A 19,468-nucleotide genomic window follows, 5' to 3' on the forward strand; every position below is an offset into this window, starting at 1 on the left:
GGGCGGTGGGTGCCGGGGGGGGTGCTGGGTGCTGGGGGGGTGCTGGGGGGCGGTGGGTGCTGGGGGGTGCTGGGTGCTGGGGGGGTGCTGGGGGCGGTGGGTGCCGGGGGGGTGCTGGGGGGGCACTGGGGGTGGTGGGTGCCGGGGGGTGCTGGGTGCTGGGGGGGTGCTGTGGGCGGTGGGTGCCGGGGGGTGCAGGGGGGGTGCTGGGGGCGGTGGGTGCCGGGGGGGGGGTCTGGGGGGTGCTGGGTGCAGGGGGGGCGCTGGGGGCGGTGGGTGCTGGGGGGGGGTCTGGGGGGTGCTGGGTGCCGGGGGTTGCTGGGTGCTGGGGGGGCGCTGGGGGCGGTGGGTGCCGGGGGGGGTGCTGGGTGCTGGGGGGGTGCTGGGGGGCGGTGGGTGCTGGGGGGGGTGCTGGGGGGGGTGCTGGGGGGCGGTGGGTGCCGGGGGGGTGCTGGGTGCAGGGGGGGTGCTGGGGGCGGTGGGTGCCGGGGGGGGTGCTGGGTGCTGGGGGGGTGCAGGGGGCGCTGGGGGTGGTGGGTGCTGGGAGGGGGTGCCGGGGGGGCGCTGGGGGTGCTGGGTGCCGGGGGGGGTGCTGGGTGCCGGGGGGGCGCTGGGGGCGGTGGGTGCCGGGGGGGTGCCGGGGGGGCGCTGGGGGCGGTGGGGTGCCGGGGGGGGGCGGGCGGTGACGCGGCCCCCCAGGCCTGCGCCCCCCTGTACAGCTGGCGCACGGTGAAGGACGAGCCGGGCCGGGACCCCGTGGGCACCTGCTTCCTCTCCGTGGGCAACTTCTCCAAGTTCGTGGAGTACGCGCCCTGCCGCTCCGTTGAGCCCCGGCCCCCCGGCCCCCCCCGCCCCCCCCGACCCCCCCCAGCCACCCCCCACCGACCCCGGCCCCCCCCAGCCACCCCCCACCGACCCCCAGCCCCACAGACCCTCAGCCCCCCCCAGCCACCCCCTACTGACCCCCGGCCCCCCCGACCCCCCCACCGACCCCCAGCCCCCCCCAGCCACCCCCCACTGACCCCCAGCCCCCCCGACCCCCCCCGACCCCCAGCCACCCCCCCAACCCCCGGCCCCCCCCAGCCACCCCCCACTGACCCCCGGCCCCCCCGACCCCCCCTGACCCCCAGCCCCCCCCGGCCCCCCCACCGACCCCCGGCCACCCCCCCAACCCCGGCCCCCCCCAGCCACCCCCTACTGACCCCCGGCCCCCCTACTGACCCCCAGCCCCCCCGACCCCCCCCACTGACCCCCGGCCCCCCCCGGCCCCCCCTACTGACCCCCAGCCCCCCGACCCCCCCCACCGACCCCCGGCCCCCCCCAGCCACCCCCTACTGACCCCCGGCCCCCCCGGCCCCCCCCACCGACCCCCGGCCCCCCCGACCCTCCCCACCGACCCCCGGCCCCCCCAGCCACCCCCCACCGACCCCCGGCCCCCCCCAGCCATCCCCCACCGACCCCCGGTCCCCCCGGCCCCCCCCGACCCCCCCCAGCCCCCCCCAGCCACCCCCCCACTGACCCCCGGCCCCCCCTACTGACCCCCAGCCACCCCCTACTGACCCCCTGCCCCCTCCCAGCTGCCCCTCTGCAACCCCCTCAGCAACCCCCAGTGACCCCCCCAGCCACCCCCGAATGACCCCCCCAACGACTCCCCTGTCACCCCCCAACTGCCCCTGATGACCCCCCAGCAACCCCCTTGCCACCCCCTGACCACCCCCGAATGACCCCCCCGACGACCCCCCTGGCCACCCCCTAACTGCCCCCAATGACCACCCCAATGACCCCCCCAGCCACCCCCCCAACCACCCCCGATGACCCCCCCCAACAACCCCATGGCCCTCCCCCAATGACCCCCCTGCCGACCCCCCCAGCCACCCCCCCAGCTGCTCCTCTGCAACCCCCCCGGCCACCCCCCTACCGACCCCCCCAACTGCCCCTCTGCAACCCCCCCGGCCCCCCTACTGCCCCCTGGCCCCCCCCAGCTGCCCCTCTGCAACCCCCCAGCCCCCTCACCAGACCCCCCCGGCCCCCCTCTGCGATGCCCCAGCCCCCCCCAGCCCCCCCAGCTACCCCCCACCCCCCCAGGGTGACACCCCATAGACCCCCCCCTTCTCTACCCCCCCCTGCAGTGACACCCCCACACCCACCCCCCAGCCTAGCACCCCGGGGTGCCCCCCATCGACCCCCCTGCTCCGCTCCCCCTGCGGGTGCTGCCCCCCCCCAGCACCCATGGGCCCCCCCAACCCCCCCAAACCGCTGTCTCCCCAGACCTGAACTCGGAGGCCGGGCAGGGCTACTGCCAGGGGGGCTTCAGCGCCGAGTTCACCCAGGTGACGCGGGGGGGGGGGGGTCTATGGGGGCACCCCGGGGTGCACAGCTGTACGCGGGGGGCGACGGGGCCCAGAGGGGCACGCTGGGGCGGGGGGGCTGGGGGTCCGCGGGGCTATGTGGGGGCACGTGGGGGTGGGGGCGGGCGGGGGTCCGCGGGGGGGCCGGCGGGCGCCCCCGGCGCTGACGGGCCGCTCTCTCCGCAGACGGGCCGGGTGCTCCTGGGCGGCCCCGGCAGCTACTTCTGGCAAGGTGAGACCCCCCCCCGGCACCGATCCTGCCCCCTGCGCCCCAGCCCTGCCCAGCCCAGGGTGGTGGTGGTGCCCAGGGTGCTGGGTGCCCGGGGTGCCAGGTGCCCAGGGGTGCAGGGTGCTGGGTGCCCGGGGTGCCAGGTGCCCAGGGTGCTGGTGATGCCCAGGGTGCTGGGTGCCCGGGGTGCCAGGTGCCCAGGGTGGTGGTGGTGCCAGGTGCCCAGGGGCGCAGGGTGCTGGGTGCTGGCGGTGCCAGGTGCCCAGGGTGGTGGTGGTGCCCAGGGTGCTGGGTGCCTGGGGTGCCAGGTGCCCAGGGTGGTGGTGGTGCCCGGGGTGCCAGGTGCCCAGGGGCGCAGGGTGCTGGGTGCCCGGGGTGCCAGGTGCCCAGGGTGGTGGTGGTGCCGGGTGCCCAGGGGCGCAGGATGCTGGGTGCTGGCGGTGCCAGGTGCCCAGGGTGGTGCCGGCTGCCCAGGGTGCCGGATGCCCAGGGGCGCAGGGTGCTGGGTGCTGGCGGTGCCAGGTGCCCAGGGTGGTGGTGGTGCCCAGGGTGCTGGGTGCCCAGGGGCGCAGGGTGCTGGGTGCCCGGGGTGCCAGGTGCCCAGGGTGGTGGTGGTGCCGGGTGCCCAGGGGCGCTGGGTGCCCGGGGTGCCAGGTGCCCAGGGTGCTGGCGGTGCCAGGTGCCCAGGGTGGTGGTGGTGCCCAGGGTGCCGGATGCCCAGGGGCGCAGGGTGCTGGGTGCTGGCGGTGCCAGGTGCCCAGGGTGGTGGTGGTGCCCAGGGTGCTGGGTGCCCAGGGGTGCAGGGTGCTGGCGGTGCCAGGTGCCCAGAGTGGTGGCGGTGCCCACGGTGCCGGGTGCCCACAGTGCTGGGGTGCCGTGTGCCCAGGAGTGCAGGGTGTTGGGTGCTGCTGGTGCCAGGTTCCAGGGTGCCCAGGGTGCCCACGGTGCTGGGTGCCCAGGGGTGCAGGGTGTTGGGTGCTGCTGGTGCCAGGTTCCAGGGTGCCCAGGGTGCCCACGGTGCCGTGTGCCCAGGGGTGCAGGGTGTTGGGTGCTGCTGGTGCCAGGTTCCAGGGTGCCCAGGGTGCCCACGGTGCCGGGTGCCCAGGGGTGCAGAGCGGTGGGTGGTGGTGGTGCCCATGGTGCCGGGGTGCCGGGTGCCCAGGGGTGCAGAGCGGTGGGTGCTGGCGGTGCCCATGGTGCCGGGGTGTCGTGTGCCCAGGGGTGCAGAGCGCTGGGTGCTGGCGGTGCCGGGGTGGTGGCGGCGCCGGCGGAGCCGGGTGCCGGGGTGGCAGGGGCGCGGGCGGGTGCTGAGCGCCTCGGCCCGCAGGCCAGGTGATCTCGGCGACGCAGGAGCAGATCGAGGCCTCCAGCTACCCCGAGTACTTCATCCAGGACGTGGCCGGGCAGCTGCAGACCCGGCAGGCCGCCGGCAGCTACGACGACAGCTACATGGGTGCGGGGCGCCGGCGGGCGCGCGGGGGGGCGCGGGGCGACGCTGGGTGCACGGGGCGACGCTGGGTGCACGGGGTGGCGCAGGGCGATGCTGGGGTGCGCGGGGCAACGCTGGGTGCACGGGGCGACACTGGGTGCACGGGGTGGCGCGGGGCGACGCTGGGTGCACGGGGCGATGCTGGGTGCACGGGGTGGCGCAGGGCGACGCTGGGTGCACGGGGCGATGCTGGGTGCACGGGGTGGCGCAGGGCGATGCCGGGGTGCGTGGGGCGATGCCAGGTGCACGGGGCGACGCTGGACACTGGGGGTGCACAGGGCGATGCTGGGGTGCGCGAGGTGACGCCGGGTGCACGGGGTGGCGCAGGGTGATGCCAGGGTGCGCGGGGCGATGCCAGGTGCATAGGGTGACGCTGGACACTGGGGGAGCATGGGGCGATGCTGGGGTGCGTGGGGTGATGCTGGGTGCACGGGGTGGCGCAGGGTGATGCTGGGGTGCACGGGGCGACACTGGGTGCACGGGGTGGCGTGGGGCGATGCTGGGTGCACAGGGCCACGCCGGGTGCATGGGGTGGCACAGGGCAATGCCGGGGTGCACGGGGCGATGCCAGGTGCATAGGGTGACACTGGACACTGGGGGTGCACGGGGCGATGCTGGGGTGCGTGGGGTGATGCTGGGTGCACGGGGTGGCGCAGGGTGATGCTGGGGTGCACAGGGTGGCGCTGGACTCTGGGGGTGGCGCAGGGCAATGCTGGGGTGCGCGGGGCCACGCCGGGTGCACAGGGTGGCGCAGGGTGATGCTAGGGTGCACGGGGCGATGCCAGGTGCATAGGGTGACGCTGGACACTAGGGGTGCATGGGGCGATGCTGGGGTGCGTGGGGTGACACCGGGTGCACAGGGTGGCGCAGGGTGATGCTAGGGTGCGCGGGGCGATGCCAGGTGCATAGGGTGACGCTGGACACTGGGGGAGCATGGGGCGATGCTGGGGTGCGTGGGGTGATGCTGGGTGCACGGGGTGATGCTGGACTCTGAGGGTGGCACGGGGCGATGCTGGGGTGCGCGGGGCGATGCTGGACTCTGGGGGTGCACGGGGCAACGCTGGGGTGCGTGGGGTGATGCTGGGTGCGTGGGGTGACACAGGGCAATGCTGGGGTGCACGGGGCGACACAGGACAATGCTGGGGTGCACGGGGGGATGCTGGGTGCACGGCGTGGTTGCAGGGTGATGCCGGGGTGCACCGGGTGATGTCGGGTGCACAGGGTGGCACAGGGCGATGCCGGGGTGCGCGGGGCGATGCTGGGTGCACGGGGCGACGCTGGACTCTGGGGGTGCACGCGGCAACACTGGGGTGCGCGGGGTGATGCTGGGGTGCACAGGGTGATGCCGGGTGTGCAGGGTGACACAGGGTGATGCCGGGGGTGCGTGGGGCGATGCTGGGTGCACGGGGTGACGCTGGACACTGGGGGTGCGCGGGGCAATGCTGGGGTGCGTGGGGTGACACAGGGCGATGCCAGGGTGCACGGGGTGACGCCGGGTGTGCAGGGCGATGCTGGGGGGCACAGGGCGACACTGGGTGCACAGAGTGATGCTGGGCTGCGTGGGGTGGCGCTGGGTGCAGGGGGTGACACAGGGCAATGTCAGGGGTACACGGGGTGACGCCAGGTGTCCAGGGGGATGCCAGGGCGATGTCGGGGGTGCACAGGGCGACACTGGGTGCAGAGTGACCCAGGGCGATCTCAGGGGTGCAGAGGGTGACACTGGCCAGTGGGGGTGCACGGGGCGATGCTGGGGTGCGCGGGGTGACACCAGGGTGCACGGGGGTGACACGCGGGGGGCAGGGGACAGGCGGGCAGCACCCGTCACCTCTCCGACCCTCTCCCTCCCGCAGGCTACTCGGTGGCCGTGGGCGAGTTCAGCGGGGACGAGACCCAAGGTAGGGCCGGGGCCGGGTGCCCGCGGGGCCGGGTGCCCGGGGCCACCGTGGGTGGGGGGCGCCCGGCCCCGGCCCTGGCACTGATGTCCCCGTGTCACTCGGCTCCTTGCAGACTTCGTGGCCGGCGTGCCCAAGGGCAACCTCACCTACGGCTACGTAAGGCGCCGGGTTTGGGTGCTGCGGGGTCTGGGTGCGACGTGCTGGGGTGCTGCGGGGTTTGGGGTGCTGGGGGGTCTGGGTGCGACGTGCTGGGGTGCTGGGGAGTTTGGGGTGCTGGGGGGGTTGGGTGCGACGTGCTGGGGTGCTGCGGGGTTTGGGGTGCTGGGGGGTCTGGGTGCGACGTGCTGGGGTGCTGCGGGGTTTGGGGTGCTGGGGGGTTTGGGGTGATGGGGGGTTTGGATGCGACGTGCTGGGGGGGTTGGGGTGCTGGGGGGTTTGGGTGCAGCATGCTGGGGTGCTGGGGGGTTTGGGGTGCTGTGGGGTTTGGGTGCAGCATGCTGGGGTGCTGTGGGGTTTGGGGTGCTGCAGGGTTTGGGGTGCTGTGGGGTCTGGGTGCAGCATGCTGGGGTGCTGGGGGGTTTGGGGTGCTGTGGGGTTTGGGTGCAGCATGCTGGGGTGCTGTGGGGTTTGGGGTGCTGTGGGGTTTGGGTGCAGCATGCTGGGGTGCTGTGGGGTTTGGGGTGCTGCAGAGTTTGGGGTGCTGTGGGGTCTGGGTGCAGCATGCTGGGGTGCTGGGGAGTTTGGGGTGCTGGGGGGGTTGGGTGCGATGTGCTGGGGTGCTGTGGGGTTTGGGGTGCTGCAGGGTCTGGGTGCGATGTGCTGGGGTGCTGGGGGGTTTGGGGTGCTGGGGGGATTGGGTGCGACATGCTGGGGTGCTGCGAGGTTTGGGTGCAGCATGCTGGGGTGCTGCGGGGTTTGGGGTGCTGGGGGGTTTGGGGTGCAACGTGCTGGGGTGCTAGGGGGTTTGGGGTGCTGGGGGGATTGGGGTGCTGGGGGGTTTGGGTGCAGCATGCTGGGGTGCTGTGGGGTTTGGGGTGCTGGGGGGTTTGGGGTGCTGGGGGGTTTGGGTGCAGCATGCTGGGGTGCTGGGGAGTTTGGGGTGCTGGGGGGGTTGGGTGCGATGTGCTGGGGTGCTGGGGGGTTTGGGGTGCTGGGGGGATTGGGTGCGACATGCTGGGGTGCTGTGGGGTTTGGGGTGCTGTGGGGTTTGGGGTGCTGGGGGGTTTGGGGTGCAGCATGCTGGGGTGCTGTGGGGTTTGGGGTGCTGCGGGGCTTGGGGTGCCACGGGGTTTATGGTGCGACGTGCTGGGGTGCTGCGGGGTTTGGGGTGCTGGGGGGCTTGGGGGCAGCGGTTTGGGGGGGTTCAGGCATGGGGCACCCAGACGCCCGGGTCCCCGGGCCGAGTGTGTCCCCCTGCCTCAGTGTCCCCTTCGCCCAGGTCACCATCCTCAACGGCACCAACATGAAGTCCCTGTACAACTTCTCGGGGGAGCAGGTGAGGGGGCCGGGGGGGCGGGTGCAGGGTGCTGGGGTGCAGTGGGGTGCCTCGGAGCGGAGGGGTGCATGTGCAGGGTGCTGGGAGCCCGTGCGGGGTGCTGGGTGCCCATGCAGGGTCCCCATGCACAGGGTGCTGGGTGTCCGGGTAGGGTGCTGGGTGCCCGTGCAGTGTGGGGGTGCCAGGGCAGAGACAGGGTGCCCTTGCGGGGTGCTGGTTGCCAGTGGGGGTGCTGGGTGCCCATGCAGGGTGGGGGTGTCTATGCAAGGTGGGGGTGCTCATGCAGGGTGCTGGGTGCCCGTGCGGCATTGGGGTGCCAGTGGGGGTGCTGGGTTCCCTTGTGGGGTGCTGGGGGCCTGTGCAAGGAGGGGGGTGCCCGTGGTGGGGGGGTGCTGGGTGCCGGGCGCCCGTGCAGCACCCCTCACCCCCCCCCGCCCCGGCAGATGGCAGCGTATTTCGGCTACGCCGTGGCCGCCACGGACGTCAACAGCGACGGGTGAGTGCGGGTGCCCGCGGCGGGCGCCGCCTTCCCCCCGGGGTGACCCCCCACCCCACCCCAGCCCGGACGCCGGGGCCCTCGCGGCGGCACCCGCCTGACGCCCCGGGCGCCCGCAGGCTGGACGACCTGCTGGTGGGCGCCCCGCTCTTCATGGAGAGGACGGCGGACGGGCGGGTGCAGGAGGTGGGCAGGGTGTACCTGTACCTGCAGCACCCGGCGGGCGCCCGCCGCCCCGCCATGGCCCCCGCGCCCGCCGCCGCCCTCACCGGCCTCCAGGAGTTCGGGCGCTTCGGCAGCGCCATCGCCCCCCTGGGCGACCTCGACCAGGACGGCTACAACGGTGGGTGCCCCCCGCTGCGGGGGGGTGCTGGGGTGCCGGGGGTGCCCACGCTATGGGATGGCCCGGGAGGGTGCAGTAGACACGGGGGTGCTGGGCCGTGGGGTGGTGCAGGAGGGTGCTGGGGGTGTTAGGTGGTGGGGTGGCCCAGGAGGGTGCTGGTGGGTGCTAGGTTGCAGGGTGGCACGGCAGGATATTGGGGTGTCCTGGGTGTGGGTGTCATAGGAGGGTGTAGGGGGGTCCCGGCAGTGGGGTGGCCTGGTAGGGTGCAGTAGACACATGGGTGCTGGGCGGTGGGGTGGCAGAGGTGGATGCAGGAGGGTGCTGGGGTGCAGGGGGTGCCCGTGCTATGGGGTGGCCCAGGAGGGTGCAGTAGACACATGGGTGCTGGGCGGTGGAGTGGCAGAGGAGGATGCAGGAGGGTGCTGGGGTGCAGGGGGTGCCCATGCTATGGGGTGGCCCAGGAGGGTGCAGTAGACACATGGGTGCTGGGCGGTGGGGTGTCAGAGGAGGATGCAGGAGGGTGCTGGGGTGCAGGGGGTGCCCATGCTATGGGGTGGCCCAGGAGGGTGCAGTAGACACATGGGTGCTGGGCGGTGGGGTGTCAGAGGAGGATGCAGGAGGGTGCTGGGGTGCAGGGGGTGCCCGTGCTATGGGGTGGCCCAGGAGGGTGCAGTAGACACATGGGTGCTGGGCGGTGGGGTGTCAGAGGAGGATGCAGGAGGGTGCTGGGGTGCAGGGGGTGCCCATGCTATGGGGTGGCCCAGGAGGGTGCAGTAGACACATGGGTGCTGGGCGGTGGGGTGTCAGAGGAGGATGCAGGAGGGTGCTGGGGTGCAGGGGGTGCCCGTGCTATGGGGTGGCCCAGGAGGGTGCAGTAGACACATGGGTGCTGGGCGGTGGGGTGTCAGAGGAGGATGCAGGAGGGTGCTGGGGTGCAGGGGGTGCCCATGCTATGGGGTGGCCTGGTAGGGTGCAGTAGACACATGGGTGCTGGGCGGTGGGGTGGCAGAGGTGGATGCAGGAGGGTGCTGGGGTGCAGGGGGTGCCCATGCTATGGGGTGGCCCAGGAGGGTGCAGTAGACACATGGGTGCTGGGCGGTGGGGTGTCAGAGGAGGATGCAGGAGGGTGCTGGGGTGCAGGGGGTGCCCATGCTATGGGGTGGCCCAGGAGGGTGCAGTAGACACATGGGTGCTGGGCCGTGGGGTGGTGCAGGAGGGTGCTGGGGGGTGCTAGGTGGTGGGGTGGCCCAGGAGGGTGCTGGTGGGTGCCAGGTGGCAGGGTGGCACGGCAGGATACTGGGGTGTCCCAGCTGTGGGGTGGCCCGGCAGGGTGCAGCAGATGGCATGGGTGCTGGGCGGTGGGGTGGCAACGGAGGGTGCTGTGGGGCGGCGGGCGCCCGTGGCGGCGCTCGGCCCCGCTGACGGGGTGCCCGCAGACGTGGCGGTCGGGGCGCCCTTCGGGGCCGAGGGCCGCCACGGGGTGGTGTACGTGTACAACGGGCGCCCGGGCGGGCTGCACCCCGAGCCCTCGCAGGTGCTGCGGGGCCACTGGGCGCCCGGCCCCGCGCCCGACTTCTTCGGCTCGGCCCTCCGCGGCGCCAAGGACCTGGACGGCAACGGCTACCCGGGTAAGGGGCCAGGGACCCCCGGGCGCCCCGCGGCAGGGTGACACCCCGTGGGTGCCCTATGGTGAGGGGTACCTGGCCGTAGCTTCGTCCACCCCTATGGGCGCCCCCATGGCATGGGGAACCTGGTTGGCTTTAGTCACCCCGTGACAGGGTGACACCCGGCTGTGGCCATGCCCACCCCATGGGCACCCCGTGACAGGGTGACACCCAGCCACGGCCGTGCCCACCCCGTGGGTGCCTCATGGCGGGGTGACACCCAGCCACAGCCGTGCCCACCCCATGAGTGCCCCATGGCAGGTGGGACCCACCCATGGTCAGGGCACCCTATGGCAGGGTGACACCCAGCCATGCCCATGCCCATGTCCACCCCGTGGGTGCCCTGTGGCGGGTGGGACCCAACCATGGCCATGCCCACCCCATGAGCACCCCATGGCAGGGTGACACCCAGCCATGCCCATGCCCACCCCGTGGGTGCCCTGTGGCGGGTGGGACCCAACCATGGCCATGCCCACCCCATGAGCACCCCATGGCAGGGTGACACCTAGCCATGCCCATGTCCACCCCGTGGGTGCCCTGTGGCGGGTGGGACCCAACCATGGCCATGCCCACCCCATGAGCACCCCATGGCAGGGTGACACCCAGCCATGCCCATGTCCACCCCGTGGGTGCCCTGTGGCGGGTGGGACCCAACCATGGCCATGCCCACCCCATGAGCACCCCATGGCAGGGTGACACCCAGCCATGCCCATGCCCACCCCGTGGGTGCCCTGTGGCGGGTGGGACCCAACCATGGCCATGCCCACCCCATGAGCACCCCATGGCAGGGTGACACCCAGCCATGCCCATGTCCACCCCGTGGGTGCCCTGTGGCGGGTGGGACCCAACCATGGCCTTGCCCACCCCATGAGCACCCCATGGCAGGGTGACACCCAGCCATGCCCATGCCCATGCCCACCCCATGGGTGCCCTGTGGCAGGTGGGACCCAACCATGGCCATGCCCACCCCATGAGCACCCCATGGCAGGGTGACACCCAGCCATGCCCATGCCCATGTCCACCCCGTGGGTGCCCTGTGGCAGGTGGGACCCAACCATGGCCTTGCCCACCCCATGAGCACCCCATGGCAGGGTGACACCCAGCCATGCCCATGCCCATGCCCACCCCATGGGTGCCCTGTGGCAGGTGGGACCCAACCATGGCCATGCCCACCCCATGAGCACCCCATGGCAGGGTGACACCCAGCCGGGGCCATGCCCACCCCGTGGGTGCCCTGTGGCAGGTGGGACCCAACCATGGCCATGCCCACCCCATGAGCACCCCATGGCAGGGTGACACCCAGCCGGGGCCATGCCCACCCCGTGGGTGCCCGATGCGGGGCTGGCACCCAGCCCTGTCCCTCTCCCCGCAGACCTCATCGTGGGCGCCTTCGGCGTGGACACGGCCGTGGTGTACAGGTAGGTGCCACCGGCGACGCCACCCCGCGGTGCCACCCTCTGGGGTCCCCGCGGCGCCTGCTGACGCCGGCACCCGCAGGGGCCGCCCCATCGTCTACGCCAGCGCCTCGCTCAGCATCTTCCCCACCATGTTCAACCCCGAGGAGCGGGGCTGCGCCCTCGAGGGCACCGACCTCCTCGTCCCCTGGTAGGTGTCACCGGGGCGCCCCGGCGCCCAGGACCCCCCCGCCCTGGGGGTGTCCAGGGGACGTGGGACACCGGGTGGGAAGAGGGGTTGGGGGCACCTAGGGGACGTTGGGGGGAACCTGGGGGGTCCTGGGGAGTTGGGGACACCCAAGGGACACCAAGGGGTACCAGAGTCATTGGGGCTACTGCGGGGGGGGGACGGGACTGAGAGGTTGGGGACACCCAGGGGACACCAGAGGAGGTCTGGGGGCTTCTGAGGGGTAGGGGAAACCGAGGGGACACTCTGAGGTGGTTGTCACAGAGTTGGGGCACCCAGGGGACATTGAGGGAGGTTTGGGGACACCTGGGGGGGACACTGGGTGGGGTCTAGGTTTTGAGGGGTTGAGGGCACGGAGGGGACCTTGATGGCTTCAGAGGGGTTGGGGACACCAAGGGAGGTCTGAAGGGTCCTAGTGGGGTGGGGACACTGAGGGGACACTCTGCGGAGGGTGTCAGAGTGGTTGGGGACACTTGGGGGACACCAGGAGTGGTCTGGGAGGTTGGGGACACCAGAGGGGGTCAGAGGGATTTGGGACACCAAGGGGACACCGGGGGGGGGGTCAGAGGGAATGGGGACACATGGGGGACACCAGAGTGGTCTAGGAGATTGAGGACACCCAGAGGGATACTGCGGGGGTTAGAGGGGTTGGGGACACCTGGAGGACACCAGGGGGGTCAGAAGGGTTGGGGACACCAGAGTAGGAGGGCACTTGGGGAGGTCTGGGGGCTCTCGGGTGGTATGGGGGGAGACCTCAAGGTGTCAAGGGGTGGTCGGAGAGGGGGACAGCAGGGCGTCCCCGTCACACCCCGGCGTCCTCCCCCAGCATCAACCTGAGCTTCTGCCTCAACGCCTCGGGGAAGCACGTGCCCAGCTCCATCGGTGAGTGGAGGGGCCGGCGCCCGGACGCCGGGGCCCCGCTGGGGAAGGGGTGCGGTGGGGTGTGGGTGCCCGCACCCACCTCAGCCCACCCTGCCCGCAGCCTTCGTCGTGGAGCTGAGCCTGGACGGGCTGAAGGCCAAGGGGGCGGTGAAGCGGGCGCTCTTCCTGGCCGGGCGGCAGCCCGTCCTGACGCTGCCGCTGGCCGTCCCCAACGGCGCCGGCGCCCAGTGCCGCGACATGAAGATCTACCTGCGGGTGAGCCGGGGCGTTTCCGGGGCCGGGCTTTAATTTTTTTTTCGGGAGCGGGGCCGGCGGGCGCCTGACGGGACCGTGTGCGGCAGAACGAGACGGAGTTTCGGGACAAGCTGTCGCCCATCCACGTGGCGCTGAGCTTTGGCCTCGACCCGCAAGCGCCCGCCGACCCGCACGGCCTGCAGCCCATCCTCGACTACCGCACCCGCACCCGCATCGAGCAGAAGGTATCGCCGCGCCATGCAACCCAGCGCCGCGGGGTGCCACCCGCTCGCCCAAGGCCACCTGGTGCCACCCTGGGCGACCTGGTGCAGCCTGGTGCCTCCTGGTGTCACCCAATGCAACCTGGTGCCACCTAGTGCAACACAGAGCCACCCGGTGCCGCTCAGTGCAACCTGGTGCAGCCTGGTGCCACCCACTGTCACCCAATGCAACCTGGTGCAGCCTGGTGCAACCCGGTGCAGTCTGGTGCCACCCAATGTCACCCAATACCACCTGGTGCAACCCAGTGCAACACGGAGCCGCCTGGTGCCACCCAGTGCAACCTGGTGCAGCGCGGTGCCAGCCGGTATCACCCAATGCCGCTTGACGCCACCTAGTGCAACCCGGTGCAGCCTGGTGCCACCCAGTGTCACCCAATGCAACCTGGTGCTGCCTGGTGTCACCCAGTGCGACCTGATGCAACCCAGTGCCACTTTGTGCCACCCAGAGCACCCTGGGGCCACCCACGACCCAGTGCAACCTGGTGCAGCACGGTGCCACCTGGGGCCACCGAATGCAACCTGCTGCTACCCTGTGCCACCTGGTGTCACCTCCTGCGACAAGGTGCCCCCTGCTGTCACTCAATGCAACCTGATGCAGCCTGGTGCCACCTGGTGTCACCCAGTGCAAACTTCAATGTAACGTGGTGCCACCCAGTGTCACCCAATGCAACCGGGTGCCACTCAGTGCAACACGGTGCCACCTCGTGCAACCTGCTGCAACTTGGCCCGTCCTGGTGTCACCCGGTGCCATATGGTGCCACTGCATGCAACACTCTGCAGCCTGGTGCAAACCACCCAGTGCCACCTGGCGCCATGCAAGGATGCAGCACCAACCCCCCACTGGGGACCCAGGGGTGGCATGGGACCACGCTGGGGGTGGCCACCCGCGTCACTCGCCGTGTCCCCCCCCTCCCCGGTGCCACCGTGCAGGCTCACATCCAGCTGGACTGCGGCGAGGACAACATCTGCGTGCCCGACCTGCAGCTGGAGGTTTTCGGGTAAGGGCTGGGCGGGTGGCGGGTGACACGGCCGCGGGTGACACGGCCACCTGACGCCCCGCCGCCCACAGGGACCGCCGCGCCGTCTACCTGGGTGACCGCAACAGCCTCAACCTGACCTTCAACGCCCGCAACCAGGGCGAGGGGGGCGCCTACGAGGCCGAGCTGCACGTGCGCCTGCCCGCCCCGGCCGAGTACACCGGGGTGCTGCGGCAGCACGGGGTGGGTGCCCCGCGGGGGGCCTGGGTGTCCTCCTGGGTGCGGGGCACGGGGGGGCAGGGGTGCCATCGTGGGCACAGGGTGTTTGGGCAGCTGGGTGCCCTCCTGGGGAACACGGGTGGCCACCTGGTGTGCACGCCCTCCTGGGGCAGCGGGTACCCATGGCAGTGGGTGCCCAGGGGTCTGGGTGCCCGTGGCAGTGGGTGCCCATTGCAATGGGTGCCTGGGGGGTCTGGGTGCATGTGGCGGCAGGTGTCCGGGGGTCTGGGTGCCCATTGCAGTGGGGGTCCGGGGATCTGGGTGTGCGGGGGTCTGGGTGCCCATGGCAGTGGGTGTCCGGGGATCTGGGGGGGGGGTCTGGGTGCCCATTGCAGTGGGGGTCCGGGGATCTGGGTGTGCGGGGGTCTGGGTGCCCATGGCAGTGGGTGTCCGGGGATCTGGGGGGGGGGGTCTGGGTGCCCATTGCAGTGGGGGTCCGGGGATCTGGGTGTGTGGGGGTCTGGGTGCCCATGGCAGTGGGTGTCCAGGGGTCTGGGGGGGGGGGTCTGGGTGCCCATGGCAGTGGGTGTCCGGGGGTCTGGGTGTGCAGGGGTCTGGGTGCCCATGGCAGTGGGGGTCTGGGGGGGGGGTCTGGGTGCCCATTGCAGTGGGAGTCCGGGGATCTGGGTGCCCATTGTAGTGGGGGTCCAGGGGCCTGGGGTACTGGGTGCCCATTGCAGCGGAGGTCCGGGTGTATGGGGGTCTGGGTGCCCATTGCAGTGAGGGTCTGGGGGTCTGGGTGTGCGGGGGGTCTTGGTGCCCATTGCAGTGGGGGTCTGGGGGTCTGGGTGTGCGGGGGTCTGGGTGCCCATTGCAGTGGGGGCCCGGGGGTCTGGGTGTGCGGGGGTCTGGGTGCCCATTGCAGTGGGGGTCTGGGGGTCTGGGTGTGCAGGGGTCTTGGTGCCCATTGCACTGGGGGTCTGAGGGTCTTGGTGCTCATTGCAGTGGGTGTCCGGGTGTCTGGGTGCACGGGGGTCTGGGGGACTGGGTGCCTGGGGCTGCGGGTGCCCAGGGGTCTGGGGGACTGGGTGCCCATTGCAGCGGGTGCCCGGGGGTCTGGGGGACTGGGTGCCCGGGGGTCTGGGGGTGCTGGGGGGCACCTGGTGCCCATTGCAGCGGGTGCCCGGGGGTCTGGGTGCACGGGGGTCTGGGGGACTGGGTGCCCATTGCAGTGGGTGCCCGGGGGTCTGGGTGCGTGGGGACCCTGGGGTCTGGGGGACTGGGTGCCTGGGGCTGTGGGTGCGCGGGGGTCTGGGGGTCTGGGTGCCTGGGGCTGCGGGTGCCCAGGAGTCTGGGGGACTGGGTGCCCGGGGCTGTGGGTGCCCGGGGGTCTGGGTGCCCGGGGCTGCGGGTGCCCGGGGGTCTGGGGGACTGGGTGCCCATTGCAGTGGGTCCCCAGGGGTCTGGGGGTCTGGGGGACTGGGTGCCCATTGCAGCAGGTGCCCGGGGGTCTGGGTGCGCGCGGGTCTGGGGGACCGGGTGCCCATTGCAGCGGGTGCGCGGGGGTCTGGGGGACCGGGTGCCCATTGCAGCGGGTGCGCGGGGGTCTGGGTGCGCGCGGGTCTGGGGGACCGGGTGCCCATTGCAGCGGGTGCCCGGGGGTCTGGGGGACCGGGTGCCGGGGCGGCGGGTGCCCGGGGGTCTGGGGGACCGGGTGCCCATTGCAGCGGGTGCGCGGGGGTCTGGGGGACCGGGTGCTGGGGCGGCGGGTGCCCGGGGGTCTGGGGGACCGGGTGCCCATTGCAGCGGGTGCCCGGGGGTCTGGGTGCGCGGGGGTCTGGGGGACCGGGTGCTGGGGCGGCGGGTGCCCGGGGGTCTGGGGGACCGGGTGCCGGGGCGGCGGGTGCCTGGGGGTCTGGGGGACTGGGTGCCCATTGCAGCGGGTGCCCGGGGGTCTGGGGGTCTGGGGGTCTGGGTGCCCGGGCCTGCGGGTGCCCGGGGGTCTGGGGGTGCTGGGGGGCACCTGGTGCCCATTGCAGCGGGTGCCCGGGGGTCTGGGTGCCCGGGGGTCTGGGGGACCGGGTGCCCATTGCAGCGGGTGCCCGGGGGTCTGGGGGACCGGGTGCCGGGGCGGCGGGTGCTGACGGCCGGGCCGGGCCGGGCGCCGGCAGAACCTGTCGCAGCTGAGCTGCGAGTTCGAGCGGGCGAACGAGTCGAGCGCCGTCGTCTGCGACCTGGGCAACCCCATGAAGGCGGGCACCAGCGTGAGTGGGGCCGGGGGGTGCTGGGGGGGGCCGGGGGCCGCCGGGGGCCGCCGCGCTCACCCGCCTCCGCCGCCAGCTCTGGGGGGGGCTGCGCTTCACCGTGCCCCGCCTGGGCGACGGCAGCAAGAGCATCCGCTTCGAGCTGCAGATCCGCAGGTACCGGGGGCGCCCGGGGGTGCTGCGGCACCCAGGGGTGCTGAGGGTGGGGGGGGGGGCCTGGCTGCGGGACCCTCGGTGGGGGCACCCGGGGGTGCTGGGGGTGGGGGGTCCTGACTGGGACACCCAGGGGTGCTGGGGGTGGGGGGAGGCTTGGCTGCGGGACCCTCGGTGGGGGCACCCAGGGGTGCTGGGGGGGAGGGGTCCTGACTGGGACACCCAGGGGTGCTGGGGGTGGGGGGTCCTGGCTGCAGGACCCTGGGTGGGGGCACCTGGGGGTGCTGTGGGGGGGGTCTGGGGCACCCAGGGGTGCGGGAGGGGGTCCTGGCTGTGAGACCCTGGGTGGGGGCACCCAGGGGTGCTGGGGGTGGGGGGTGCTGGGGGTGTGGGATCCTGGATGGGAGCACCTGGGGGTGCTGGGAGGGGGCTTACCCTGGGTGAAGGGTGCTGGGGGGCACCCGGGGGTTCTGGGGGGGGTCCTGGCTCGGAGGTTCTGGGTGCTGGGGGGGGAGGCTGGTGGGGGGTCCTGGGTTAGGGGCACCCAGGGGTGTTGGGGACTGGGTGCTCCTGGCTGCAGGACCCTGGAGGGCTGGGGGGGAGGTCTGGCTGAGGGACCCTGGGGTGGGTGCCCTGGGGTGTTGGGGGGTCCTGGCTGGGGAACACTGGGATGGGGGTGGGGGTGTCTGGGGGTGGGAGGTCCTGGCTGAGGGACCTGAAAGGGTTGGGGGGGCACCCTGGGGTGGGGGGCACCCTGCGGGGGTCCAATGGGGGGGCTGGGAGGTCAGTGTGGGGGTGCTGGGTGGGGGCCTGAGGTGGTGGCACCCTGGGGTGGGAGGATGCTCATGGGGGTCGAGGCTGGGGGTCCCGGTGGGGTGCCTCGGGTGGGGGGTCCCACCATCTGGTCCCCAGGTTGGGGGGGTCCCTAGGGTGGGGGTCCTGCTGGGGTTCCTGGGGAGGGGAGGTCCTAGGGGTGGGGGGGTCTCAGTGGGGGTCCCAGTGGCAGTTCCTGCTGGGGGGTCCCTAGGGTGGGAGATCGTGCTGGGGGGGGTCCCAGGGGTGGGGGTTCCTAAAAGTGGGGATCCTTGATGGGGTCCCATGGGTGGGGGTGCCTGGTGGGGTCCCAGGGGTGAATGTCCTATGAGGGTTCCCCTGGGTTGGGGGGGGTCCCAATTTGGTTCCTGTGGATGGGTGTCCTAGGGGGGATGCGTGGTGGGGTCCCGTGGGTGGGTGGGGGGTCCCAATGTGGATCTCAGGCATGGGGGGTCCCGGTGGGGGTCCCATGGGTGGATGTGGGGCTCCTGTGGGTGGGGGGCCCAATGGCGATCCCGTGGGTGGGGGATCATGAGGGGGTCCTATGGGGTGCCAGTGGTGGTCCCACGGATGGGGGGGTCCCATGGGTGGAGGTCCTAGTGGAGGTTCCTAGTGGGGTCCCACAGGTGGGGGTCCCAATGGGGGTTGTGTCGGGGGGGTCCCAGTGGGGGGTTCCTACTGGGGTCCCAAGGGTGGAGAATCCCATGAGTGGGGGGTCCCAGTGGGGGTCCCATGGGTGGGAGGTCTGAATGGTAGTCCTCTGGATGAGGGGGTCCCACGGGTGGGGGTCCCACGGGTGGGGGGTCCCACGGGTGGGGAGGGTCCCAATGGGAGTCCCGTGGGTGGAAGGAAAGTCCTAGTGGTGGAAGTTCCTAGTGGGGTCCCACGGGTGGGGGGTCCCAATGAGGGTCCCGTGGGTGGGGGTCCCGCGGGGGCGCAGGCGGGCCGTGACCCCCCCCCCGGCGCCTCGGCAGCAAGAACGCCAACAACTCGCGGAGCCCGGTGGTGACCCTCCCGCTGGAGGTGCGGGCGGCCACCCGCCTCTCCTCCTACGGGTGAGTGCGCCGAGCGCGCCGGGCCTCAGCCGGGCGGCGGGGGGGGGTGAGGGGGGAGAGGGGGTCACGGGGTGCCGCTCACCCCCCCCCGTCCCCCCACCCATCACCCGCAGCGTCTCCCGGCCCGAGGCCGTGACCCTCCCCGGCGGGGGGGCGCCGTGGCGGGCGCCCCAGCAGGAGCAGGACGTGGGGCCCGAGGTGGAGCACGTCTATGAGGTGGGACCCGCCATGGGTGTCCCCGCGGGTGTCCCTGTCCCCCCACCCCCGTGGGTGTCTGTGTGCCCATGTCCCACTCCTTGGGGGTCCGTGTCCCTCCCATGGGTGTCTGTGTCCCACCCCATGGGTGCCCATGTGCCACCCCATGGGTATCTGTGTCCCTGTGTCTCACCCCTTGGGGGTCTGTGTCCCCCCCAAGGATTCCCATGTCCCACCCCTTGGAGAGGTCCGTGTTCCCCCATGGGTGCCCATGTCCCACCCCACAGGCGTCCATGTGTCCATGTCCCACCCCAAGTGCCTGTGTCCCACCCAAGGGTGCCCATGTCCCAACCTACAGGTGTCCATGTGTCCATGTCCCACCCCAAGTGCCTGTGTCCCACCCAAGGGTGCCCATGTCCCAACCTACAGGTGTCCATGTGTCCATGTCCCACCCCAAGTGCCCGTGTCCCACCCAAGGGTGCCCATGTCCCAACCTACAGGTGTCCATGTGCCCATGTCCCACCCCAAGAGTGCCCATGTCCCACCCAAGGGTGTCCATGTCCCACCCCACAGGTGTCTATGTGTCCATGTCCAGCCCATGGGTGCCCATGTCCCACCCCACAGGCATCCATGTGCCCATATCCCACCCCAAGAGTGCCCATGTCCCACCCAAGGGTGTCCATGTCCCACCCCACAGGTGTCTATGTGTCCATGTCCGGCCCATGGGTGCCCATGTCCCACCCCACGGGTGTCTGTGTCCCTATGTCCCACCCCCATGGGTGTCCATGTCCCACC

General features: G+C 72.6%; 1 protein-coding gene across 1 annotated transcript in view; it reads left to right on the plus strand.

Moving 5' to 3' along the window:
* The window catches only part of ITGA5 (integrin subunit alpha 5), a 33,554-nt gene that overhangs the window by 7,342 nt on the left and 6,744 nt on the right, over positions 1 to 19,468 (plus strand). The window contains exons 4-24 of the mRNA XM_068921618.1: positions 700 to 822; positions 2,268 to 2,330; positions 2,535 to 2,580; positions 3,905 to 4,030; positions 5,917 to 5,961; positions 6,074 to 6,117; positions 7,400 to 7,456; positions 7,900 to 7,952; positions 8,072 to 8,295; positions 9,732 to 9,923; positions 11,332 to 11,377; positions 11,457 to 11,564; positions 12,427 to 12,482; positions 12,583 to 12,737; positions 12,824 to 12,961; positions 13,928 to 13,995; positions 14,067 to 14,217; positions 16,365 to 16,457; positions 16,534 to 16,613; positions 18,398 to 18,478; positions 18,592 to 18,694. Coding sequence (XP_068777719.1) covers positions 700 to 822; positions 2,268 to 2,330; positions 2,535 to 2,580; positions 3,905 to 4,030; positions 5,917 to 5,961; positions 6,074 to 6,117; positions 7,400 to 7,456; positions 7,900 to 7,952; positions 8,072 to 8,295; positions 9,732 to 9,923; positions 11,332 to 11,377; positions 11,457 to 11,564; positions 12,427 to 12,482; positions 12,583 to 12,737; positions 12,824 to 12,961; positions 13,928 to 13,995; positions 14,067 to 14,217; positions 16,365 to 16,457; positions 16,534 to 16,613; positions 18,398 to 18,478; positions 18,592 to 18,694 — 2,052 coding nt within the window. The remainder of the gene's footprint in view (positions 1 to 699; positions 823 to 2,267; positions 2,331 to 2,534; positions 2,581 to 3,904; positions 4,031 to 5,916; positions 5,962 to 6,073; positions 6,118 to 7,399; positions 7,457 to 7,899; positions 7,953 to 8,071; positions 8,296 to 9,731; positions 9,924 to 11,331; positions 11,378 to 11,456; positions 11,565 to 12,426; positions 12,483 to 12,582; positions 12,738 to 12,823; positions 12,962 to 13,927; positions 13,996 to 14,066; positions 14,218 to 16,364; positions 16,458 to 16,533; positions 16,614 to 18,397; positions 18,479 to 18,591; positions 18,695 to 19,468) is intronic.

Source organism: Struthio camelus, chromosome 28, assembly GCF_040807025.1.
Source record: "Struthio camelus isolate bStrCam1 chromosome 28, bStrCam1.hap1, whole genome shotgun sequence".
Taxonomy (NCBI): domain Eukaryota; kingdom Metazoa; phylum Chordata; class Aves; order Struthioniformes; family Struthionidae; genus Struthio; species Struthio camelus.